This window comes from Solanum stenotomum, chromosome 3 (genome assembly GCF_019186545.1).
Source record: "Solanum stenotomum isolate F172 chromosome 3, ASM1918654v1, whole genome shotgun sequence".
In the NCBI taxonomy this organism is placed as follows: domain Eukaryota; kingdom Viridiplantae; phylum Streptophyta; class Magnoliopsida; order Solanales; family Solanaceae; genus Solanum; species Solanum stenotomum.
This window is the reverse complement of record NC_064284.1, coordinates 15,370,523-15,397,963: the sequence shown is the minus strand read 5'-3', so window position 1 is coordinate 15,397,963 and position 27,441 is coordinate 15,370,523. Positions and strand designations below refer to the sequence as shown.

At 32.2% G+C, this 27,441-nt stretch overlaps 2 protein-coding genes across 2 annotated transcripts; both read right to left on the bottom strand.

Moving 5' to 3' along the window:
- Positions 1-938: 938 nt before the first annotated feature.
- On the bottom strand, positions 939-5,358 carry LOC125859743 (WEB family protein At3g02930, chloroplastic-like). The gene is made up of 3 exons (XM_049539557.1): positions 4,959-5,358; positions 4,213-4,420; positions 939-3,883 (listed from the first exon to the last, which is right to left on the bottom strand). The coding sequence occupies exons 1-3, from the start codon at positions 4,973-4,975 to the stop codon at positions 1,199-1,201; spliced, it is 2,910 nt and encodes a 969-aa protein (XP_049395514.1). The 5' UTR covers positions 4,976-5,358; the 3' UTR covers positions 939-1,198.
- Positions 5,359-21,330: 15,972 nt separating this feature from the next.
- LOC125859753 (uncharacterized) lies at positions 21,331-26,096 on the bottom strand. The gene is made up of 2 exons (XM_049539566.1): positions 25,876-26,096; positions 21,331-21,775 (listed from the first exon to the last, which is right to left on the bottom strand). The coding sequence occupies exons 1-2, from the start codon at positions 26,043-26,045 to the stop codon at positions 21,652-21,654; spliced, it is 294 nt and encodes a 97-aa protein (XP_049395523.1). The 5' UTR covers positions 26,046-26,096; the 3' UTR covers positions 21,331-21,651.
- Positions 26,097-27,441: the final 1,345 nt, after the last annotated feature.

The following is a 27,441-nucleotide window of genomic DNA, read 5'->3' as shown; positions in this document are numbered from 1 at the left end:
AAATAAAATATGAGATTATTTTATTTTATATTTAGTTACTATTTTGATTTTGATATAAGTAATCCTGAGATTATTTATGACATAATTTTGGTATAATCACATGTAATGTGGATAACAATATTGGAGTAGCTCTAATCCTGGGTTAAAACAACCAAATGAAGTAACAAAAATGACATTTCCCAAGCTTCTCTCAAAAAATTAAAAATTATTAAAATCTATAGTAAAACATGTTATATATACCATGTACATCTCATTTTCAATCCAAGCATCAATTCACTAGTATTCTTTTTTTATTTCCATCCGATCCGATGTACGATACCTACATTAAAATTCAACTATTCTGAATTCACATCAAACCCCCATTCCAGGTTAGGGTCAATTTATTAGCTATTATTTTTGTCTAATTTAATACTATATATAATAGTAAGAGGAATACGCGTATATACTTGTACATTATTGAACTTTTACGCGGCTAAGTTTTAAAGTTTGAGCAATGATGTAACGTTAAAAACGAGATAATTATGAAGAAAAATGATTTTCTTGAAGTCATTCGTTGCATAAGTATTTTCCTAGCAACATAACACAATAAAAGGGACATTTTCCGAAAAATACTTTCCTTCGTACCAAGCACAATTGCTCATTTAGTGGCTTAACTGGAAAAGAAATTTCAGTTATACCACGCGGAGCAGCTTGAGTAACAACTGTGAAAATGGCCATATAACTAAAACCGATCTCCCTGAGACGAGCAGCTTGACTACTTGAGTAACAATAGTTCAAGAACACTAATGAATTCAACATCACAAAGTTCACTAGGATATAGACGATGGACGGAAGACCAATTCTAGACCATATCATAGTACACTTGGAAAAGCATATCTTTGATCTCCTGATGGAAATCAGATACTAAAAGTATAGAAAATGAACAAAGCTAAAAAGAATAATACAAAATAAAGGATATTAGCTCAACATGATGAGAAACCACATTGAGAAACTGAACCCCAGGAACTAATAAGAATGGAACACTACCGATGATACAATCATTTTTCTTATGTAAACATCTATTTGGGACAAACAAATAAACCAAAGAAGAGAAAATAAAGCAAAGATTTTGAGCAAACACATTTAAGTTCAACATTTACTCTTGAATTTAGTATACCTCTCTACATGTCAGGCAACAGGATAGGTTACAACCGGTGTATTACTTCTGGCTGCTGGTGCCTTTCTTCTTCAGTAGGCTTCCGAATTTATGAAGCAAAGGTTTCTTCTTCTTCTGACTTTGTGGCTTTGTAGGAGATGTGCCAGCATTCTCAGGATTTTCCGCTGAAGGTAATCCGTTTACCTGGTCGTAGCTCTCTCCAGCCTCTGTCTTTGAATCTGATTCCTCCTCTTGTACTGTCTCTCTTTCAGGAGAGAAGTCTTTGTCGCCAATCTTGCAGCTCTCCCACATTTTAAACTCACCTTCTGCTGAATCATCGTCTTCCTTTTCTTTGTTGTTGTTTCCAGTCAGTTCTCCATTTGGCTTTTCAACTTCACTGAGGGTCTCAACAGCTTTATCATGCAAGGTGATGTTGACTACTTCAGATTTTTCTTCTGGGATTGGCTCAGATTGATGAGGCGTAACTTCAATCTTAGGCTTCTCCTCCACCCTTCCTCCTCCATTTTGTTCGGAGAATTCCACCACCTTTGGAAGCATGTCATAGTCTTTCTCACTTTCAGAAAGCTCTCCATTTTCTTCAGATTCCTTTTTGGCCAAAGCTTCTTTGAGGGACTTGGACAACTCTTCAACTTTCTTTAAAGATTCGGCTTCTCTACTTCGAAGCTCCTCATTTTCCTGAAGAATATTCTGCACTTCATTTTCCTTGTCCATTAAAGACTCCTTCAACTTCATGCTCTCACCCTTTGCTTCACCAAGAACCTCCTTTAAATAGGTCACCTCAGATTCAGCTTCCTGTAGAGAATTCTTCAACTGAACTGCTTCTTCTTTGAAAGCAGCTTCTTGCTCAGCCTCTTTTAGCAGATTTACCAATTGGTTTATTTCCTTTTCCATTGAAGAATTCTCTTCTTCAGTTTTCTTTACACAACTCATCAGATGAAGCTCCTTGTCCTCCCACTCAGCCTTCAAAATCTGGTTATCATTCTTAGATTGTTCGACTGAAGTAGTGAGATCATCGATTTTCTCTTTTGCTTCATCAAGCAGGCTTTCATACTTTTCATTGGTTGCTTTCAGTACTAACTTCAAATCTTCTATTTGTGTTTCATAATGTTCCTGTTCAGCTTGGCTAGACAAAAACCTCTCTTTAGCTTCTCTTGCTTCTGAAGAAACTTCATGCAATGCTGATGCCAAACTCTCCATTGCCTTCTTACTTTTCTCTTCCTCCTCCCTGGAACTTTCCAACTCATTTATAAGTTTATTTTTTTCTTCCAACAGGGATTGGACACTTTCTGCCGCTAGTTTCTCTTGCTCGATAGCCTGAGTTTTCTCCTCCTTCACAGTTTCAAGCTCAGCAATAAGTGACTCAACCTTCTTTGACATTTCAGAAGCTTCTTCCCTGGCAACCTGAGCACGACATTCTGATTCCTCAAGATCCCCTTTCTGTCTTGTCGTTGACATCTCAAGTAGGCCCACCTTCTCCTTGAGAGAAGCAATCTCAGCTTCTGCATCATGTAACAAATCATTACTTCCTTCCAGCTGTTTCATGATTGACTCCAGTGATTCAGATGCAGACCTCTCCAAATGACGGGCCTCCTTAGACTGTGCCTCCAATTCCTCAACCTTCTTTTGACACTCCTCCACTAGATTATGTGCATAAGATTCAGCCATCCTAGAAGCCTCCAGATCGACATTAAGTTGCTCCAGGAGAGCTTCTTTCTCCACCAATTTCTCTTCGTAACTTTTTGCCTCCTCGAGTGCTTCTGTCAGTGCCTCAACCTCACGTTTCAGGTCTTCCAACAACTTATTCTTCTGACTATCTTCTTTTCTCAATGCCTCAATCTGAAGTTTCAGATTTTCCAACAACTTATTCTTCTCACCATCATCTTTTCTCAATACCTCATTTGCAAGTTTCAGATTTTCTAACAACATATTAGTCTCGACATCTCCTTTTCTCAGTGCCTCTTTCTCATGTTCCAGATTTTCCAACAACTTATTTTTCTCATCATCTTCTTTTCTCAGAGCCTCTGTCTCAAGTTTCAGATTTTCCAACAACTTATTCTTCTCACAGTCTTCTGCTCTCAGTGCCTCTATCTCAAGTTTCAGGTTTTCCATCAACTTATTCTTCTCATTATCTACTTCTCTCAGTGCTGCTATCTCAATGTTCAGATCTTCCACCAACTTATTCTTCTCGCTAGAATCACTTTGATTCCTAGATTCAAGCAAAGATTTCAGTCTCACTAACTCGGCGGAGAGAATTTCCACCTTCTCTGCCTGAATTTCAGCAATCTTTGTGGCATCATCAGCATGGCTGAGTGCCTGATTTTTGGCATCAGAAGTCATGGATAATTCTTGCTTTATCCGTTGAAGCTCCTCTGTGGCGGTTAGGAGAGCAGCAACATCCAAAGCATGTTTGTTCTTCACATCTTCGAGCTCCTTCTTCCATTCCTCTTCTTTCTTCTGAGATGCTTCAATGCCTGCTTGTTCCATCTCAACAGCACGGAACTTTTCAATTTCAGAGTTCTCTTCAGCTCGCTTTTGGGCCACCGTAGCTTCTCTCAGCTTCTCATTGGCTTCTTCAGCCATTTTCTGAGATTCCTTCACTTCTTCAAGTGCTTTCTCCTTCTCCTTCTCAGCTAAAGCTAATTTCTCCTTTGCCTTCTTAAGATCTTCATGAACAACATTCAATTCAGCTTGCAGCTCTGATGGCTTCAGGATCCGCATTGGCTTTTTCTGACAACAATTAAATCATGCAATGCTTCTGATCAGAATGTGTAAGTTTTGAGACAAACAATATATATTAGAGATCATTTCAGCCATTACTGTTAGCGAGTATAAATAATTCACTAATCGCCACGACTGCTAGTGCATTTATTTAAACCAATGGTGAATAAAAGTGAGATTTCACTTAATTAGAACATAGCACAGCAAGACATTGCAACTTAAGTTGCATCCTAGCATTCAACTCCATGCCTTTTTCCATCTCTAGATCCACCAACCCCGAAAAAAATGCAGGCCAAACCAAGGATAATCAGTCAAGGAATGAATTATGTGAAACTTACATCAGGTGGAGTACTGATCTTAGGAGACCGCCGTTCCACAGAAGGCTTGGAAGTAACAGATCTTGGAGATTTCTCAACTGGAAGGCGTGAATTCTGCAATGGCGAGGTCGAATCAGCATCAGACTTTGATAGTCCCCTGCTCAATTTGCTCACCCGGTCTCGAGGAGTTGCTGGTGTGGACTTATTAGGAGTATCCCCCAGAGTGGATCTGATATACAAGCTCAAATGAGCAACAATTAGGTAATTCTCAAAATGCAAGATTAGAAACAGAAACACACTAATCGTTTTCATGAAATGCAAACAAATTCTGATGGATCCAAGCTAAAGTTGGAAACTTTATACCAAATTACATCAAAAAGTTTATTCTTTTTTAGTTTTTATATCAGCATTTATCATACAGTTGCAGTAAACGAGACAGCATCAAAAGCACAAAAATGGATTCCATCAAAAAATTAGGGCAAATAGGAGTACAAGTTTAGATCCAAAGATCAAGTCAAAAGTACATAAGAATCCTCAAAAGAATTATGATCCACCAAAACACAACATTACAAGCAAGCAAATCTAGGTACTATCCAAGTACAAAATGCACAAAATCAAGAATAGGGTCATCAAAAAATAAAAAGAAAATGCCTTTCTAGGAAACAGAACAAAGCACCTCAAAATGAGTAACAAATGCAAATACAACACACAAACTAGGATCAAATGAAAATCTTGAAAATACCCAAATCAGATCCAGTGTCACTTACTTTGATTTGGTAGCCATGGTGTCGGTGGGAAGCAGATTCTTGCAGCAAACAAGAAACAAGTTCCAATTTCACAACTTAAAGTAAACAAGAATGGGTCTTTATCAAGAAATGAGGATGTTTTGCTGCTATACTGCTGACATAGTCTTGGCTTAGAGAGAGAGAGAGACAGATAGAAGAAACAAAGAAATTTTGAGCCTCTATATCAAGAAAAGAGTAAAAATTCCAGTAGTAGTAATACTAGTACTGGTAGCTGGAGTAGTATATCAGTAGTAGAACTGATGGAAGGGAAGAATTTACAGAGAAAATCATTTGGGGTTGGTGTTCTTCTGTCTCCAGAGTGGCCACACCATTACATTAGTAGTAACACTACTTTGTCTATGTCTCTTTCTCTCTCACACACAAACACACAAACAGAAGGGGAGTATTACAAAGAAACCCCCTCTCCCTAAAAACCCGGTGCACTAAGCTTCCGTTACACATGTAATTTGCAAAAGATTCTTTCGCGATTCAAATTTATAACATCTTGATTACATGAGTAATAACTTAAGAAAATCCCTTTTTCGCTAAAAGGTAGCCTGATACACTAAACTTCTGTTACATACGGAATTTAAAAAAGATTCTTTCGTGATTCAAATACATGACATGTTGACCCTCGCGCTAAAAGGTAACTATGTGCATTAAGCTTCTATTACACGTGAAATTTGAAATTAATTCCTCCGCAATTCAAAATTTATGACATTTTACTAACATAATAATAACTTTATCAGTTACGTCTAGGCTTATACGAGTCAAAAGATGAAAAGGGTAAAAAGATGTATGCTTTAGTAGGGTGTTGTACTAGCTAGGAGTAACTTTTTTCAGAGGCAGAGGAAGACCTGTGAATCCAAAAATCAACTTCTTACTGCTTTTTCAGCATAAAGATAAGGAAATGGGGACAAGGGTCCAACAAGGGGGTTGTTGTTCTTTCTTGTGTCTATTGTATAAAGCTGCACTTTCTTTTGTACAAAAATAGGAATTTGACAAAATTAAATATTTCATTTCTTAACTAGTATTGATCCCTCTTCAACATTACCTTATATTACATATATATTTACACTCACCTTTTTTAAGCAAAAATTTACATGACCAATAATTATTCATTTCACGACTTTTCACTGTTTTTAAGAAAATACTTTCTTCAATTATTTTATTTATCTATTATACTAAACTTCTAGTTTTACTTTTATTTGTCCATTTTAATATTTATAATTAATTATTTATTCATCAAATCATTTTTGAACACCTAAGATCAGATAGCAATTAATATAGTTATTATAGTAAAATACGCATATTAATTACTTATTATTAAATGACGTGCAAAGTCCAAATATTTTTATAATAATATTAATTTTATTTATCTATTATACTAAAATTGTATTTTCACTTTTATTTGTTCGTTTTAGCATATCAAGAGAAAAATATTTTATATATTTTAATTTAGTTTTAATTATTTATTCTCCAGATTATATTTCAATTCCTAAGACCAAATAGTAATTAATATGGTTATTAACTTATTATAATAAAATACTCATATTAATTAATATTTTTTAAATAGTGTCCAAAATCCAAATATATTTTATCATTATATCCATGAGTACTAGTATTTCAAAAAGTTCTATAAATAATTTGGAGAATGAATAGTTGATTTAAGAGGAAAATATCTTTTTCTTAATATATTAAAGTAAATAAATAAAAATTTAAGTGGGTAGTTAAAAATGAATGGAGGCTGGAAGGAATATTTTAAGAAGCTTGAAGTTTTGTGGTCATTATAATAAATTATCTGACTTCTCCATTTTAAATAGTGTTGTCCAAAAATCAAAATAGTCAGAAGGAGAGTATACTTATTTTAGCAATTATTAATTCCTAGCTCTACAATAACTAAATAATACTGTACATTATTTTGTTGAAATTTTCTTTTCTTTTCTTTTCTTTTTTTATTTATTTTTAATTAGGAGGGGGAGATCCACTGGTCCATTAATTATGGATTTTTTATTTTTTTATTTTGATTAATCAACCCTCTTATTTCACTTCTTTGATGATTTGACTTATTATCTCATAATCAGAGGTGAAAAGTGTTTATCAATTTTTTTAAAAAAACTTTCGTTTATTAAGAAGGTTGAAGGGCGATGAGCAAATTTAATTTTCTAATTTTTCACTCAAAATATTTGAATTTCAGAAAACATCCACTTCCATATAAAAGAAAAGAAAGTCTTAAATTTCCTAAAAGGGGAAGGAAATGAGAAGAAGGACAATGTGGATGATATTTGTTCACATGTACATGGAATTAATCGAGATAGAGTAAAGATTTAAAATTTATGAATTTGAAATTTTAATCTGTTTTAAATTTTAAAATTTTAAATTAATAATATATACCTATGGAATTTAAATTAATATTAGAGTCAATCAAACTCATGTCTCGAAGACTAGCTTCACCCCTAAAAATTAGACCAAGTCATGAAGAATATGATTAATTCATTAGCTATAATACACGGACAATGTTATTGTTTACTAAATATGAATAAAGTCTCAAATTAAATTTGAATTTTTTGAGAGAAGATACTAACTTATTATAAGCACAATTAGAGATCTTAGCCATTTCAAGGCCACCAATATGCCTAAAAAATTTAATAAAATATAAAATATTGCACTCTTAAAACTACATATGAATTTCGATAATAAATTAATTATTTTTCAAGTATGATCTTAGTCCCAAAGTCTTTAAAGAAATATGCGAGGAACTTAGAGGGATTAAGTTTCTTACTAGTATTAATAACTCAAATTTTATGAAAGCTCGATCATTCAATTAATTCAGAATCATATGATCATATCATATCATGTAAGGTCTATTGAAGAGGGTAACCATTGAGTTAGGATTTTTGCAATAAGAAAAGTTAAAATATAAACATTAAATATATATATATATATAAACACACATATATATTTTTTATCTATTTATATAATATAATTTTTCGATAAATTAAAAAATGTGAACTAACATTTATTGAATAAGGTAACTCCATCACCAAAAGTGGGATGAATTTTGTCATAATTTTTATCGTTTTAAAATTTAAATTTAAAATCTCTAATTAATTAAGAATAACTCGATAATTAATATATGTAACCATAGGTGCAGATGAATGAAGTAGCTAGGTAGGAAATTGACTAGCAAACAAACAAGCAAATAAGATAAGTTAGTTACTACTAAGTAATAAGTACTCAGTATATATGCTAGCGGGCAGAAGTCACTTCAAAATAAAATTGCAATTATTATTACGTTACCTTTAGCAATATATGCTAGCTGGGATATATTATATAGTTTTATATAATATAATATTTTATGGACTATGACATTTAGGTAGGAAAATGAGTCCCTACATAGATCCATAAATGTTCTTGCCTTCTCTTGATCTCTTGTCTTAGCCACACATCTAATTAATTATTACAATTATTCTTTTGTGTAGGGAGTAACTTATATTCATTAATGCTCGTTAAATAATTTTTATATTATTAGCAATTAATACATAATTATATTATTAAGTGCATTATTATATTTAAATTACTATAGACAATTACTTATAGTTATTGGTTATCTTATTATAGTCGGATGGTATAAAATATGTATTTTTATTACATTAAAGTTAATTAAATTCAATAATCTTATGTTTTTCTCTATGTCCATTGTAAAAAGCAAAAGCAATTAAGCATGTACTCCCTTCGATCAGAGACAAGATTTAAAATTTAAATTTTATGCGTTTAGATTCATAATTTTACTATTTTAATCAAATATTTCAAAAAAAAAAAACTCTTAAAATCTATGGTCAATCAGGACCTAAACAATAAATTATCCTTTGATATGTTTGATTAATTTACTAATTTCTTCAATTGGGTTATAATTTTGGTATATACCATTTTCATTAATCGTTCTTGTCACTTGAAATATAACATGTCATAGTCAATTAGATAACTTATGTGATTATAGTTTATTATAAAGATGAGAATGTCATTAGAAGGTATGAACTTACATTTCACCTTATTAATTTATATAAGGAGATTCTATATATAGAACTAACTAGAAAGAGACATGTATATATATCTAGGAACAAATCATGAAAAGGGGGGATTAATTAGTGATGATTAATTTAGGAGGAGTATTAGTCAAGGAAATTAAAAGGGAGACAAGCTCAATAATTATCATTGAAATTTTTGTCTTATTAGTTTATCATTTTAATGATATTGAGAGTAACAATCTCGACAAATTATCAAATTCCATCTTGGAAGAAGGAACCAAAATCCATCAACTTCAATTACTTCCTTTGTCCACTTTTAATTATCATGTTGCATTTTTCAAAAGTCAATTTGATTAATTTTTGAAGTTAAATTAGATAACATTAATTTGATATTTTAAACAAAAAATTTAGATATTCAAAAATTATACGAAAAATACTATAAATTCCATTTTTTCCGCATATCAATATAATGAAAAAATACATCGTAAAATATTAATCAAAGTTATTATCGTTTAACTCTAAAAAAGGAAATTATGACAATTAAAAGTAACGGAGGTAGTATTTCCTATTTTGACCTTCATAAGTTGCGATAGGTGGAGTCAGAATTTTTAAATTTATGAGTTCTGAACTTACTATAAATTCATAATTTACTGACTTCCGTCCTAGGTTATGGATTAATATACATAATTTACAAGGGATAAGGTATAAAAAATCCTCATAACCTATAGTAAAACTATTAGTTACACATTTAAACTATATGAAGTGTCCTATTGCATCCTAAAATTTATTTATTTTTTCTGTATTATTTTCCCCTTTCAGTATGTGAGGTCCTATTACCCTATAAACTTTAGTTGTCAAGATTGCATTGTTTTGTATTTTTAACCTATTATATATGATGTTATTGTACAAATAAGTACAAGTTGCATTAATTTTTGTATCTACTAATGTGCATCACTCATTTTGATATCTATAAATTTATTCTTGATATTTTGCACATGTACGTTTTCTTCATTTATGAAGATGACATAGTTGTGAAGTTAGTATTTTGCATGTGTGTCTTTATATTTAGTGTATAAACTTATTGTAAGAATTATTATTAATTACTATTAATTATTTCTTACTTATAGCCCAAGTTTACTTGGAATCCAAGTAATACCATAAATAATATTTAATAAGGAATAAATCTCGTCCGTACATTGGTTACTTGATGGACGTACCAGATTAGGTCATAACCTCTATAAATTGGTTCTCCCTCCACCCATTAGAGTTACCACATATTCTCTACATTAATTCCATCGCTGACGGTTGTGGTAATATAAAGTTAGGGCAAGGAGGTAGAAACCAATTTACGACTAACGCTTCCGCTTCTCTCTGTGATGATGTCTTCCTCATCAGGTATGTTCCCTAACATTCTCTATGTAAGATTATCATGTTCAAGATCCTGAAAGTATTTAATCTTACATGTGGCATCAGAGCCTGGATTGTTTGAACGGATAATCTTATATATATATGAAAACAATTATCATGTAAAGCAATGAAAATTTTGACACGAGAATGTCAACATTACGGTCCCTTAGCTTTTGCACGTAGAAAATTTTGGTTTAAGCCATAAAAGTCTATGATCTTAGCCTTAAGTAAATAAATAAATATTCAATACTACTAGTTTATAATTGAGATTGGAATTGCAACTACTAAAAGTTGTTACTCATAATATAGACGTCTATAGCTTTGGAGTTATTCTACTTCAGCTATTAACTAGGAAGAATATGGGCACTCTAAATATAAAGGATCATGATTATATAATGTATTGTCATGCAGACTCATGTTTTACGGTTGAAATTAATGAATTAATGGTCTAATCAAATTATATTGAATCTTTTGTAGTACCTAATTTTGTACGGTGTTTGAACTCTTATGTTAATAAAGTCTTGTTAGCAAAGTTTAATTTGCACAAATTCTGAAAAAAAATCTTAATTTTTCCATAATGTAATAATTATGTTTTGTTTTTTAAATTGTTTGATAAATTAAAGTGATCGTTATACTAAACAATAAATATTATGTGTGTACTTTGCGCATCAGTTTGTTAGTCACCAAAGTGGCCAAACTAGAGAAATTAACGTTTACACATATCATGTTTATGATCACTTGATGCATGTATTATGTTTCTATAGTTTGTTAGTCACCAAAGTGGCCAAACTAAAATGTTTAAAATTATTCACATGCACAAAGTTTTATGAGATTATGTATGCATTTGTATTCATATAGCTTGTTAGTCACCAAAGTGGCCAAACTAGTATGGTTAAGAAAAATATGCATTCATAAAACTGTCAGTTATCTATGAAGGTTAATTAAATGCCTATATATTGAAAAATAAATAGATAAATTGACTTTCACTATTGCTAGAACTTAAGAATTTACCCAAAGGTGAATCAATCATTCTACGAATAGTGAAAATTATGAGGTAAATTAATCTTTTCAGTCAAACATATATTGTATATCCAAAGATGTCGTATATGTTTGATTAAAAATATTCAATTACCTAATAAAGATAAAAATTGACATTTAAATTATGATAATGTGTCGTAATATTTACCCAAAGGAGAATTACGATATATTTTTTATCGCTTTACTGAATTCACATTATTTTCTGATTTGTGAGCATGGATATCTATTTTGCAGTTATTCCTCTTCATTCGCATGCTTCGTCTGTTACTGTGTTCAATGGATTGAACTTCTCTGAATGGCATGAACAAGTACAGTTCCACTTAGGTGTAATGGATCTTGACTTGGCTCTGCTGAATGACAAACCTACTGCCATTACTGATAAGAGCAGTGAGGATGAGAAGTCTTTTCATAAATCATGGGAACGCTCTAACAGATTAAGCCTTATGTTCATGCGAATGACTGTTGCTAACAACATTAAGAGTACTATTCCACAAACAGAAAGTGCCAGGGAATACCTGAAGTTTGTGGAAGAACGTTTTCGTTCTGCTGATAAGTCTCTCGCTGGTACACTAATGGCTGAACTCACGACCATGAAGTTTGATGGGTCGCGTAGTATGCAAAATCATATCATCGAGATGACTAACATTGCAGCAAGACTTAGGACCTTGGGGATGAAAGTGGATGACACCTTCTTGGTTCAGTTCATTCTGAACTCATTGCCTCTTGAGTATGGACCATTCCAAATTAACTATAACACTATTAAGGAAAAGTGGGATGTTAGTGAATTGTCCAGTATGCTTACTCAAGAAGAGTCAAGACTTAAGAAACAAGGAGGTCATTCCATTAACCTTATAGGTCAAGGAGCTGGTAAAGGACTTAAAGTGAAGGCCAACAAGTTTAAGAAAAAGAAAGCACCTGCTAAAGTTCCACAGGACGCTCATAAGGAACTCAAGGCTGATGTGTGTCGTTTCTGTAAAAAGGAAGGACACTATCAGAAAGATTGCCTGAAACGTAAAGCTTGGTTTGAAAAGAAAGGTACATTTAGTGCTTTTGTATGTTTCGAATCAAATTTAGTAGAAGTTCCTAATAATACTTGGTGGCTTGATTCTGGTGCAACTACTCATGTATCCACTATGTTGCAGGGATTCACTACGATCCAAACTACAAATCCAAATAAGGATTTCGTATTTATGGGAAATCGCATGAAGGCTCAAATTGAAGGCATAGGGACTTATCGATTGATCTTGGAGACTGGACATCACCTTGATCTATTACAGACTCTTTATGTTCCTTCAGTTTCTAGGAATTTGATTTCTCTTTCAAGACTTGATGTTTCTGGATTTGATTTTAAGTTTGGACATGGATGTTTCAATTTATATAAGAATACTATTTTTTATGGTTCTGGTGTTCTTATTGATGGTTTATATAGATTGAAACTCGATAATAATTTTTCTGAATCCCTGCTTACTATTCATCAAAATATTGGAATTAAACGTAGTTCACTAAATGAAAGTTCTGCTTATTTGTGGCATAAACGTTTGGGTCATATATCCAAGGAACGATTAAAAAGATTAGTAAAGAATGAAATTCTTCCGAATTTGAATTTTGCTGATCTTCATATATGTTTGGATTGCATTAAAGGAAAACAAACCAAACATACCAAGAAAGGTGCCACAAGGAGCACTCAGCTTCTTGAAATTATACACACTGATATTTGCGGACCCTTTGATGTTCCATCTTTTGGTGGTGAAAAATATTTTATCACCTTTATCGATGATTTTTCACGTTATGGATTTATCTATTTGTTGAAAGAAAAATCTCAAGCAGTGGACACTCTCAAAGTGTACGTTAATGAGGTTAAAAGACAATTAGATAGAAAAGTGAAAATCATTAGGTCAGATAGAGGTGGTGAATATTATGGAAAGTATAACGAATCAGGACAATGTCCAGGTCCATTTGCAAAATTCCTTGAAGAACATGGCATATGTGCACAGTATACTATGCCAGGAACACCTCAACAAAATGGTGTTGCAGAAAGGCGTAATCGAACACTTATGGATATGGTTAGGAGTATGATGAGTAATTCCTCATTACCCAAATCATTGTGGATGTATGCTCTTAAAACCGCTGTATATTTATTAAACAGGATTCCTAGTAAGGCAGTTTCAAAGACCCCTTTTGAACTGTGGACGGGAAGGAAGCCTAGTTTAAGACACCTGCATGTTTGGGGTTGTCAAGCGGAAGCTAGAGTTTATAATCCACATGAAAAGAAATTAGATTCTCGAACGGTAAGTGGTTACTTTATTGGTTATCCAGAGAAATCTAAAGGGTATAGGTTTTACTGTCCAAATCATAGTTCGAGAATTGTTGAAACCGGTAATGCAAAATTCATTGAGAATGGTGAAGTTAGTGGGAGTGTTGAACGACAAAGTGTGGAAATTAATGAGGTAAGGGTAAATATTTCATTGCCCATAAATGTACCTACTTCCGCACCAATAACAAATGTTGTTCCTATTGTTGAAAAACACTTTAACAATGTTGAACAATATTTGGGTGAAACACTTCAAGAAAGAACTAACTCACAAATATTTGACGCAAATGAATCACAAACAGTGCCATTAAGAAAATCTCAAAGAGAAAGAAAATTGGCCATTTAAGATGATTATGTGATTTATTTGCAAGAGTCAGATTTTGACATTGGAATTAATAAAGATCCGATTTCATTTTCACAGGCCATAGAAAGCACTGAGTCTGATAAATGGATTAATGCCATGAATGAAGAGTTAAAATCCATGGAATACAACAAAGTCTGGGATCTTGTTCAATTACCAGAAAGTTCTAAAAGAATCGGATGTAGATGGGTCTTTAAGACCAAACGCGATTCTAATGGTAATATTGAACGATATAAAGCCAGACTTGTTGCCAAGGGATACACTCAAAAAGGAGGCATTGATTATAAAGAGACATTTTCACCGGTCTCAAAGAAAGACTCATTAAGAATTGTTTTGGCTTTAGTAGCTTATTATGATTTAGAGTTACATCAAATGGATGTGAAAACTGCCTTTCTAAATTGAGACCTCGAGGAGGATGTTTATATGGACCAACCAGAGGGTTTCGAAATTAAAGGAAAAGATCAGATGGTCTGTAAACTAAAGAAGTCAATATATGGACTCAAACAAGCCTCACGACAATGGTATATAAAGTTTAATGATACCATAACATCTTTTGGATTTAAGGAAATTACCGTTGATCGGTGCATATACCAAAAGATTAGTGGGAGTAAGTTTATATTTTTAGTCCTGTATGTTGATGACATTTTACTTGCTGCTAATGATTTAGGCATATTGCGTGAGACGAAAGACTTTCTCTCTATGAACTTTGAAATGAAAGATATGGGTGAGGCATCCTATGTGATAGGGATAGAAATATTCCGTGATAGATCACAAAGATTATTGGGACTGTCTCAAAAAGGTTATATCGAAAGAGTTCTAGAGAGATTTAACATGAACAATTGTTCAGCAGGAATAGTTCCTATTAAAAAAGGGGACAAATTTAATCTCATGCAATGCCCAAAGGATGATGTAGAACGAAAGGAAATGGAAACAATTCCTTACTCTTCTATTGTTAGAAGTTTGATGTATGTTCAAACTTGCACAAGACCGGATATTAGTTTTGCGGTCGGAATGCTAGGAAGATATCAAAGTAACCCTGGAATTGATCACTGGAAAGCTGCAAAGAAAGTCTTAAGGTACCTGAAGGGAACGAAGGATTACATGCTCATGTATAGGAGATCCAATCACTTAGAAGTTACTGGATACTCGAATTTAGATTTTGCTGGATGCGTTGATACTAGAAAGTCCACATTTGGTTACTTGTTCCTATTAGCTGAAGGAGCAATATCGTGGAAGAGTGCTAAGCAATCTGTCATTGCTATATCCACAATGGAAGCAGAATTTGTGGCATGTTATGAAGCCACAATTCATGCATTATGGCTGCGAAACTTCATTTCAGGACTTGGGGTTGTCGACACCATTACCAAGCCGCTGAAAAATTTATTGTGATAATACTGCAGCAGTATTCTTTCCAAGAACGATAAGTACTCCATATGTGCCAAACATATGGAATTAAAGTACTTTACTGTTAAGGAAGAAGTTCAGAAACAAAGAGTGTTACTTAAGAATATTAGAACTGATCTCATGATTGCAGATCCGTTAACAAAAGGCTTACAACCAAAGACATTTAAAGAACATGTTCAAAGAATGGGTCTTGGTTGTACTTATGATTGATGCACTTATGATATTTTTACACTCTGAGCTCAAATTATCTGTTTCTGATATACATTAATGAATTTCTTGTTTCTCATAATGGTGTACAAATTATTGTTTGAGATATCACAAGATAAGTCTCTATGAGACATTATTGTGGACCATAAAATGTTATATGTTTTTTTAGCTTATGAACCTAGTATGATAAGTTGCTAATGCAGTAGTATATGGAAGGAAGTATGTAGCTTAAAATTTATGTACAACCGCCATAACTCGCATTAGTAGTTTGTTATATTGTGGTATTTATGATGGACATTATAGAAGAGATTTATTATATGCGCAACTAATGTTTATTAAATATTAAAATGTTATATGGTCGTTGGGCCAAGTGGGAGAATGTAAGAATTATTATTAATTACTATTAATTATTTCTTACTTATGGCCCAAGTTTACTTGGAATCCAAGTAATACCATAAATAATATTTAATAAGGAATAAATCTCGTCCGTACATTGGTTACTTGATGGACGTACCAGATTAGGTCATAACCTCTATAAATTGGTCCTCCCTCCACCCATTAGGGTTACCACATATTCTCTACATTAATTTCATCGCTGACGGTTGTGGTAACAAAAAGTTAGGGCAAGGAGGTAGAAACCAATTTACGACTAACGCTTCCGCTTCTCTCTGTGATGATGTCTTCCTCATCAGGTATGTTCCCTAACATTCTCTATGTAAGATTATCATGTTCAAGATCCTGAAAGTATTTAATCTTACACTTATAAGTTATTTTTCTTCATGTCATTGGATGATTTGGATCACAATTGAGAAAAAACTTACCAATATAACTTTCAAAACTAAATAAAAAAAAACCGCCATCAAAAATTGCATTGCTACAACAGTAAAAATTGGATCAATAATTGCATTTAGACAACAATGAAATTTGGATCAAAATATTGTAGGGATTTAAATAATATAGATAAATTAGGTCCAGAAAAAAGATACGACTCTCACATAATTTAGAGTGTAAATAATACAATAAAATTAAATTCAGAAAATAATATATAGCCCTTGCATAATTTAAATATATAATAATAATTTCGCCATAATTCAAAAAAAAAAAATTCATCCCAATTTTCAATTGCAAAGAAATTATAGAAGGTGGAATTTTGTTGCCTATGCAAGTATAAAGTTGATTTTCATGTTATGGAATTTAATAATGTTATTTCCACTAACCCACACAAATTCCAAAATGTATAAAGAAACTGTATGACTGATGATATATATCTATCATTAATAATTTGATCTAAAAATATTCATATTATTAATATTTTGATTCAAAATTATCCATACTTTAAATTAACGAAGGATATATCTGAGCCTTTTATATATCACACTAATATACCTTTGCCTCTTCATCTACTGATGCAATTATACAAATGATTTTTTTTCCATTTTGTGAATAATTATGTAATACTGTTTCTCCATGGTATGTTTGTCCAATTTATGAAAATTATCTTATCAGAATCGTGGCTTTTCACTCCCTCATTTTTTTTAACTGCTTTGAAATATTTTTTTCTTGATTAGAGTCTATTGAAAATAATTTTTTTATTTTTAAAATAGGAGTAAGATGTAGACAGGTCACATCTCTAGACTCCATATATAGAATTATACATTATTATTGTAAATTATAGGGAAAAGGGTCAAATATGCCCTTAAACTATGTGAAAGGAACAAAAATGCCCTCCGTTTATAGTTTGGCTCAAAAATGCCCTTAGCGTTAATACTTTGGTTCAAAAATGCCCTTAAACTATATGAAAGGAACAAAAATGCCATCCGTTTGTAGTTTGGTCCAAAAATGCCCTTACCGTTAATATTTTGGTCCAAAATTGCCCTTATTGTTATTTAATGGATAAAAAATGCTCATTTTTCAAATAAATATTTTTTTAACACATTCTTTTCTAATAATGTTTTTTTTTTTAAATTAGCAAATGTTTATCCTACTTCAATTTAGAAAAAAATAAAAAATGAAAATATTTCTTATTTTTTATCGTTATATAAATATAAATTAATGATGGATATACTATAATCTTATATATGACATATATTATATGTCCAAAGGGTACATGACGTTATTCTATTTTAATTGATAAAATGAGATTAAGAAGAAAAAAAATATTTCCTACCTTTTTATTTGTTAAAGTGATTTTAGAAGAAAGAAAACAAGAATAGTGTTCTTCAATAATATTTTAATTAGGACGAAGATGTGTTTAAAAAGAAAAAATATATATTTATTCGGAAAAGGGCATTTTTGACCCATTTTGTAACTATAGGGGCATTTCTGGACCAAAGTATTGACGGTAAGGGCATTTTTGAGCCAAACTATAAAGGGATGGCATTTTTGTTCCTTTCACATAGTTTAAGGGCATTTTTGAACCAAAGTATTAACGCTAAGGGCATTTTTGAGCCAAACTATAAACGGAGGGCATTTTTATTCCTTTCACATAGTTTAAGGGCATTTTTGACCCTTTTCCCTAAATTATAATATGGTGTGATAAATGAACAACTTTTTATATAAAAAAAAAAAGAAGAAAAGATTCTTAGTCAAATAACAATGGTTTGAGTAATTTGTTGTCCCAATAAAACCAAAAGTTGTCTTACATTTTTAAAAAAATATACGTGTAACTATAACAATTCACTATATATATATATATATATATATATATATATATATGTTTTCTTGTTTTTGAAGGAGTATTTTTTCTTTAAAAAAAAAAACAATCATATCTCTATTTACCTATATAAAAAGAAAAGAAAAAACAGTCAATAAAATGAAGGAGTTAATTAATACCTACAAAATTTTAAAAAAATAACTTTTAATGTTCTCAAGAGATGTTTTTTTTTTTAATCATTTTATGCTTAAGAATGATAATCTATTTAATAATAATAATACTAATAATATTGTTTTTAAATGCAGATGCTTAATAGCCTACTTAAAAAAATAAAATAAAATAAAAAATTAAAAAAAACTTTTTTAATATTCCCAAACACATGGTGTGTACGAGAAATATGCTAAACTTTTAAAACGAGAGACGCATTATTTTGGTTTCCAGCCTTATTGATGTGTAACCCAATAAATAAAAATATTCCTTTTATAAAAAGACGAAAGAAAAGGATCTGAAATATATTTGAACTTTGATCGAAATTATTGTTACGATACCAAATTTTGGAAAGAACTTTTTACCCTTGCACTATTTAATAGTGTATTTTAAAGGTATATATATGTTCCCTTGTGGACATAAAAAATAATGCATAATTATAAATAGTAATTTGTCCACGTGGGCACATATATACCTTTAAAATACACTATTAAATAGTTCAGGGGGTAAAAGGTCCTCCATAAAATTTGATATCGTAACAACAATTTTGGCCAAAGTTAGAGTATTTTTCAAACCCTTTTCCCTAAAAAAAAATAGAATATAGCATGTAAACTCCCTCCTTTGAAGTGCAAATGAAATACTAATAATTTTACATTACTATGTTGTATGGTTGAAGATTTATCAAAAATAATTTTTTATTTTACAAAGATAGAGAGAGATAAGGTTTAAATACGTCACACCCTTTTTATATCTCATTGTTGGAATTACACTAAATTTATTATTGTTATTGTTTTTGTTATGTTGAGATATTCTGTTACTAGAGATGTATTCAAAATTCTAAGTTTATAAGATGAAATTTTAAACTATAACTAAAACTAACCCGAATTTGAAATAGATAAGTTATACTCCCATATGCTAAGTGAAATTTTTATTTATAAATATAAAGTTTGAATTAAGATTATTGAATTTTATGTGACAATTATTGAATGCCCACATGTAGCATGCACTCCTAGTCCTACATATGATAATTTCTTTCGACTTTTAAGATTTTGGGCAAACAAAGAATAGGTACATTATTATATATCCACTATTATACTAACATGCTCTCATATTTTAATTTTACTTTTTCATATTTTAGATAATCATTTCAAGAGTGAAGAGTCAATTCACACTTTTTAAGTGTTAAAAGGTCTGTAATTTCTGCATCTTGACTTCCTCCTCCATGCATGAATATAAAAACTCCATCAAACAAAAGTTCATACATTTTTCATTATTTTTTTCTTGTCTAAAAATTATAAGTTACGCGAAATTAAAATAACCTACAAGGAGGTTGGTTGTGGAATACCTTTGGATCGATTTACTAATCTTCTACTCCAATTTATGTAATATGTTTTTATTATGTATATGGGTTCGTCGAACCTAGTATCTGGTATTTGTATTTTAAAATTTACTTAATATATATATATAAAATCTATTTAGAACTCAATGAGCTTTTGAAATCCCAACAACAACAACAACCACCATATAGGTCTTGTAATGTAGGTGCACACACAATCTCATTCCTACCTTGGAAGGTAGAGACTTTCTTCGATAAACCATTGGCTCAAGTAAGATATATTTTAAAAAATAAGTATGTAAGACAAATATAGTAGTGAAGAAATCATGTTGAAAATAATGAAGAAGAGAACAATAGCAACAACAAATAATACGATAATTGAAACAAAGGAAACAACATATAACACTAAAATAAAAAAATAAGATATTGAGAAGATAATAATAACAATACCGAAAAGACAACAAATAATGTCAGATTACCTAACCATCAATCCTTATCTTCGACAGTAAATCTTTCTACAAAAACTTAATTCTCCTATATTTGACGGACACAATTACATGATATCTATATCAATAATACATAAAGAAATAGTTAAAGTGTGGTTGAGCTAATCTTAACAATACCATAGTCAAATATAAAAATCTTAAAAAGAGATTAGAGAGTCAACAATGAGTATAGTGACCATAAAATTACAAAACTATAGAAGAAAAAGTAGTAAAGCTAAAACGTGGGGACAAACAAAGACAAGGTGTACCACGCCACAAATAGCCTTTCACTCTCTCTCTCTCTCTCTCTCAATTGGTGGGATGCATGTTATCTCTGCTGTCAACATTAAAAATCTTTTATTTTATAAATAAATATTTTGATCAATTTTTATTTTTGTTGCTACAAGTGAATTGTCAACTTCAATTTTTAATGAAAGAAGATGATAAGTAGATATGAATGTCCTTTTTTAACTTTAAAAGTTTAAAGCAAAATTCATGATTTGTCTAGTAAAGCTAAAAGAATGTTACCACCAAAGAAAGTGGTGTAGTGGATGAATCTTTCTCCCTTAATCAGAAATTTCGGATTCAAGCCCTGAGTATGGAAAAATCAGCCCTACCCAACACGAATCCAAATTAATCGAACTCTAATACAAGTATCAGACACCGAATGTGGTGTGATACTAGTTGTTTCTTGCTTATCCAGCTAAGCAAGTTGGGACAATATAAAGTAGTAGTTGCTATTACTATAACTATTTTGTTCAGTAGAATCTCTAAATGAGCTGGCTTATGCACCTGCTTTCAAATCAGATTCAGTTAATTAACAATATAAGAAGTTCAAAAACTAGATCTATCAAGTTTATGTTTCTTCATTATAGTTGTCAACAACGTATTCTGGTTGCATTTTATCTCATTACAAGTATATTACATTTCTTTTGTCTTAAACCAACTTTATCATATCACAACTCACACAAGTGGTGATTTCATTTGACATCTTTGTTAAGCCAAGAAGATAACAATATGTAATTTAAAGGTTAAAGTTAGAACTATTACTATATCGTTCCAATTATCAGTAAGGCTGAGCATTACTTATTCCCCAGAAACGTCGAACATTATATTTCTGTATATAATTACGTAAACCATGTGGAGACCGTCTATTTCAGATCAGAGGGCAAAATTCTTTCAGGTACAGACAGTTTCTAATTTACAGAAAGGTTACATAACAAACCATGAGAATCAGCCTACTCATCATCATATGAAACATGGAAATTGGTGGTACAGCCACTTGCTTGAGGATCTTCTGCTCCGCAGCAATCATAAAACTTGGCAGCATAAGGAGGATCGTCTGGTCCTAGTTCGTAATACCTACAAAGAGAAAAGAAGGCAGAGACTATCAACTAGCCAACCATCCTTCAGAAACTATCTTGCATGATATAAATATAGAAATACCACTCCCACATAGTGAATAGATATGGAGGAAAACCAGCCATGGATATACTAATACAAGAAAGTGAAGTGGTAGAATTTACAGGTTAATAGCTAATGTTATCTTTCTAGCATGAAAGTAATGCCATCCTCATATTCTCGTTTTCCTCAAAACTATGAGATTCTTGTCATTTTTGCAATCAATACAACCAAGTAAAACTGTTACTAGAGTATACTACAGCCCAGGGGTAGATTATCAATCTCACTAGAGTAGACAGAACAAGTAATCCAACTGCAATTCTGCATACGTTCCTGCACCAGTTTTTTTTCCTTTTCCCATTTCCTATCTTCTTTTCCATTTTAAAATTTTAATGAGATTTGAACATTTGAAGCTATGCCGAACTAGTTTGGGATTGAAGTGTAGTTGATTGATTGATCTGGATGGTGGACCTTGCTTTGAACAACTTAAAAGGGGTCTAGGATTTGCTCGATTCCCTTGCTGTTTTAAGCCAGACCCAGCCAAGTTTCCTTTTGAGCCTCCCTAGACAAAGGAATCCCACCTTATCAAGTAAAACCTTCTTTCTTTTAATAGGAGTTAGGAGTGCATATGGACTGGTCGAGTCAAATTTTGGAAGGGTTAAAATGGATAAAATCAATGAATGGTAATGACAAACCAGTTAAATTAGGTTGTTTGGGTGAAGACGATTCGGGTCAATTTTGGGCTAAATAATGGGTCATAACTCATAACCATTACACCCAACTTAAACCATTGTCATTTGTTTGACCTCTGCTTTGGTTTATAATAAATAGTTTAATTACCACAAATTAAAACAACTTTTTTGTTAATTATATAGAGAGAAAAAGTGGATGAGATTGGAGAAACCTTTTTCTATTGTTTGACGAAGTCTCCGGAGGGTCATTTGGAACTACCAAACTTTTAAATGAGTTAATTTGAGTTGCCTCTAAATTGGCCCAAAATATTTCTAACTCCATCTGCCCAAGTTTGGAGGGTTGGACGGGCTACACAAATTCATATGAGTAATGTTGACACTGTAAGAGTAATGGCGAGCCTATAAACCTCTGTCAAGTTATATAGCGGTGCATCAATCCAGTAAATCCAAAGGTTTACAGATGTTCTCATTTCTTAGAAGAAGAAAATACCAGTAGGCTCTCTCAGTCTCACTCAAACTGGTCTAAGTTCTCTGCTGAAAGAGAACAACAACTTAGAGCTGCACCTCTAGAAGCAACGCACCTTTTCACACACAAATTCATGTATGCACATTTATTTTTTCTTGTCAGTCGGGTGGAATTTCTCAAAAGGGAGTAAGAAGGTGCAAAGTGCCAAAAGATTAACAAACAAGGATGTGAAAAGGACTTAATTCAAAAATATCAGACTAGCATTTTTCTTGTCTTTGTTATTCACTGATGTAACACCCAGACTAATTATGATACAGAGTGGATATGTGGGCTTAAGATAAGTTGCTGTGTGGCTTGTTCTTCTTGTACCTAGCGGGATGCAGCGTCACGTAGTTAGCACGGAAACTCATGTCACAAGAGTCGTGTCTATGGACTTCAGCAGTTCCCAACTCTACAAGTGATATCATGGGTGCTCAAGTTTATAAAACAAATAAAAGGATCTTACTCCCTGAACATAAAAGGAAAATCTGTAGTACCTTCATTGAAGCATTCATAAGTAAACTATTGTGCTCAACCCAACTTGCTGACAATAGTTGCAAGTCTTATGCACATCAACGGGGAACTAATAACCCAGTATATTTTGGAAATAAACTGTATACAATTTCATTTAAAAACTGAGCACACAAATCAGATATTTAGGTTATTAGAGTCGTCCCTACTTCCTCGGCTCTATAAACGTGATCATCTTGAAATCTATGTTGCAATAACCTTCCCAGGTTAATTTTAAAACGTGCACTCTTGTTCAAAACTTTGTAAACTGCAAACATATAAACCAGCAGATATATGAGAAGCAGTAAACTAGTATGAAACTGCCATCCTATAGTGTCCAGATGAGTCCTTCCCTAGCAATGTATGAGTGTTTGCAGGGAAATTTGCCGTAGTCAATACTTAATGAGATGAAGAGATTGATTTAACATGAGTTGATTGGTAGGGGTTAGCAACCACTAAGAAGATAAAACAGGGGGGATAGAAGCCACTAAGAAGATTCAAACGGGGCACCTAGGAATTAGGATGAGTTGATTGGTAATGTCGGGCCTCTTCATCCAGAAGATATCATTACTCTTTGGCCACAAGATTACTGTTTCATAATGGAACTTCTTTTGTACCGAGAAATCCTTGAGGATGCATGGTTAGGAACTCAGTGGAAAATGGGACTGCCTGGCGCCCTCTATCCTTCTCCACTTAAGTAGCAGACTCTTAACGAAAAAACTCACTGAATCTCATTGCACTAACTATTTCACATCAGTTCTCCTTCGTTCTTTCACTCAATATAATTGAAAAGCTTGTTTCTGTATACTATGTACGATGTGCAGAAAAAGTAATGGTTGTCACATGATAGATATATATACCATGATTATCATAAATGAGATTAGCTAAGTAGATGTTCTGACTCCTTCCAGAAGAGGGAAAAAAGAACTTCTTGATCTAGATGGCCGATAGTGGTTCCAGGTGGCAGGCAACATGAACTTCCAGTTAAAAGGAATAGTTGTACTTGATGTAACTTAAAGTATTCTCTTGGGAAGTTCTGAGTGAAATTCATTCCTATTCATTGTGAGCAGGTAGATAAAACTTAAGTACGTAAAGATTGGTATTGATCATGTCTCTTAAGTTCTAACAAAGATTTTCCGGCAGGACTCCCCCAATATTGGGAGGGGCATCAATTGAATTCAAGTATATTAGTGCAATGATCTTTATATGATTACACTGGGTATGTCGTTGTTGTTGATCTTTATATGACACGGTGAAGTCTAAGAAATATTAAAGGTAAGGTCATTGGATAGCAGATGTTTGGTATGTATCACAATCAGATTTACACAAACTACATCCGTGCATCACTTGATGTCGACTCTTAATTCATTTGACATTGCAAAACACAAAGTATATGAAAAAACCTAATTATCTATAATCAATAAGTACTATTTTTCCACACCCCGTAAGAGATCTTCACTTCTTCTATTAAAATTTAAAACGTTCCATGGCTACGTATTGGCAGCATCAAGATTCAATGTCTTTGGTAATAAATCCTAGAGCAACCTAACTAAGGAGGTAAATTTACCTGGCTCATGTTATTTGGCACAAAAGTTAGCTCATACAAAATCTCTACTCTAGTATCTCACCACATAATAAAGGGGCACTACAAACGAACCTACGACAGTAATATCTTTTCAAGACGGGGGTCAATGAAAATGGGGAAAAACATGTTTTTCTTTCTGTTGGGTGCACTAGAGACTGCATTATTTTTGTGTTCCTATCAAAGAGTAGCTGGACAATGCTAGAGTTCTCTCTGGATCTCTAATACCCATGTTGCTCGGACTCTCCAAAATTGTTGCTGCGGCCGTGTCTGATTCTCCAAAATGCACTACTTTTGAAGAATCCAAGCAACAGAGCTAAAAAAACAAGCATAAATTACACCTATCATATCTAAAACAATTTAAACAAGCTAAGCATATCCCTAATTGATAATATTCTTAAAAATAATACAAACAAAAATTACTGGCATAGTCCAACTAAAGGCATGTCCAATTAGCACTTCACCCTCATAAATAACCCCATGCCTTTGTGATACAATTGTGAAATCACAAAGCACACAAGCAGTTGCAGTAATAGCCCGTTGACACCCCTAATTTTCGTTAAGAAGACCAATTATTCCTCATTTGAACGAAATGGATCTGAATATATCAAAACAATTCACCAGACCCCAACTAAATTAATCAATTTGATATATCTGCCGACTGTCCTAATAAACAACTCAACTAATATATGAAACTGATAAGATTTTGATCCGTGAAAGAAACGATTAGGCAGAAAAACAAAAAATAGAGAGCTAAACAGACAAGTGATACCTTTTCTGATCGTCGTGACGGCGACACACAAAGAAAGAAGGATGAAATCGACATGAATTAGAGTTGTTAGAAGCTGAATCATATATCTGTTTGCATCTCTTGCATACTTTCTCTCTGCTCCGATTCCCTTCTGCTTCCACTCCCGCTGTCTTTCCTGCTTTTTCCGCCATGTCCCAACTTCACCATTTATCGCGCACAATTCTGATCTAACCCAATTTATGGAAATCCATAATTCGAACCAAAAAAAGTTATTGAACTATCAATAATGGGTTATTGATTTAGCGGTTCAGATAACGGTTTTGATTTTTTTTGTTATCGAGCTATCGATTCTTAATGGTTTAAGGTTTTTTCTTAATGGGTTATCCGATTAGTAAATTAAATAATTATATTTATACCATTTTGTATATAAAAGTCCTTAACTTAAAGTTTAGTTTCCTACTTTTATTTTTGGCTATGTCATAATCTTGGTTATTCTACAATGTAAAAGTGTTTGTGTTTGAGCAAGATGCAATTTGTGAACTCATATACATGATTCATTCAATTTGTCACTTGTTTCTAAGTGGTTTTTTTAAATTTATTTTTGTATCAAATCTTAACGGTTAAATCAATAACTGAATCGATAATTATCAATAACCGATAAACCACTACCCGATAAGTCAACATCTTAATGTTTTCTAGAACGATTTTGCATCTCTAGAAACCGATAACCAATAAGTCAAACCGATATACTTCAAAACCGAATCGAACCGACCGATACGCAACTCTAATTTGGACTCTTTATTTGATTAAATATTAAGTTGTTAATTATAAAAAAAAAATATTTAATTAAATATAAAAACGTTTAAAAACATTTGTGTTGTAGTTCAAGCAAAACAAAGTTTAGAAATCAAAATAGACATGGATTTCTATGGGCCTGCTAGAGGATCTATCCAATTGTATTTGAACAAATTTTATAAACAAAAAAAAATCAGAAATAACAAAGATAACAAATATAATAAGGATTTATAGCTATAGATTTAATAATTATGTTCCATAGTTATAGTTTTATTTGCTATGGAAGCTGCGGTTTGTATATTTTCTCTTGACCGTTTGTAAATTTCGTTTGCAAATATACAAGCAGGGTAAGTATATACAAATGGAGGCTACAATTTTTATATTCTGCTTGTCCGTTTGTATATTTTGCTTGTGAATATATAAAGTAAAAATTAGGCAAATGACATAGTATAAGAAAGAAATTACTTCCTTTCCCTACTCTTTCATTAATTACCAAAAATCCCTTTTTTTAGTGTTTTTCGGATACATAATATAGCAGTGTGGATACTTAATATAGCAACGCGGATACTTTAATTAATAACGGGCGGATACTTAAATTATTAAGTTGTTAGCAGCACAAATACTTAATTAACGGGCAGATGCATAATATAGCAGCGCGGATACTTTAATTAATAACGGGTAGATACTTAAATTATTAAGTTGTTAGCAGCACGGATACTTAATTAACGGGCGGATGCATAATATAGCAGCGCGGATACTTTAATTAATGACGAGCGGATACTTAAACTAATA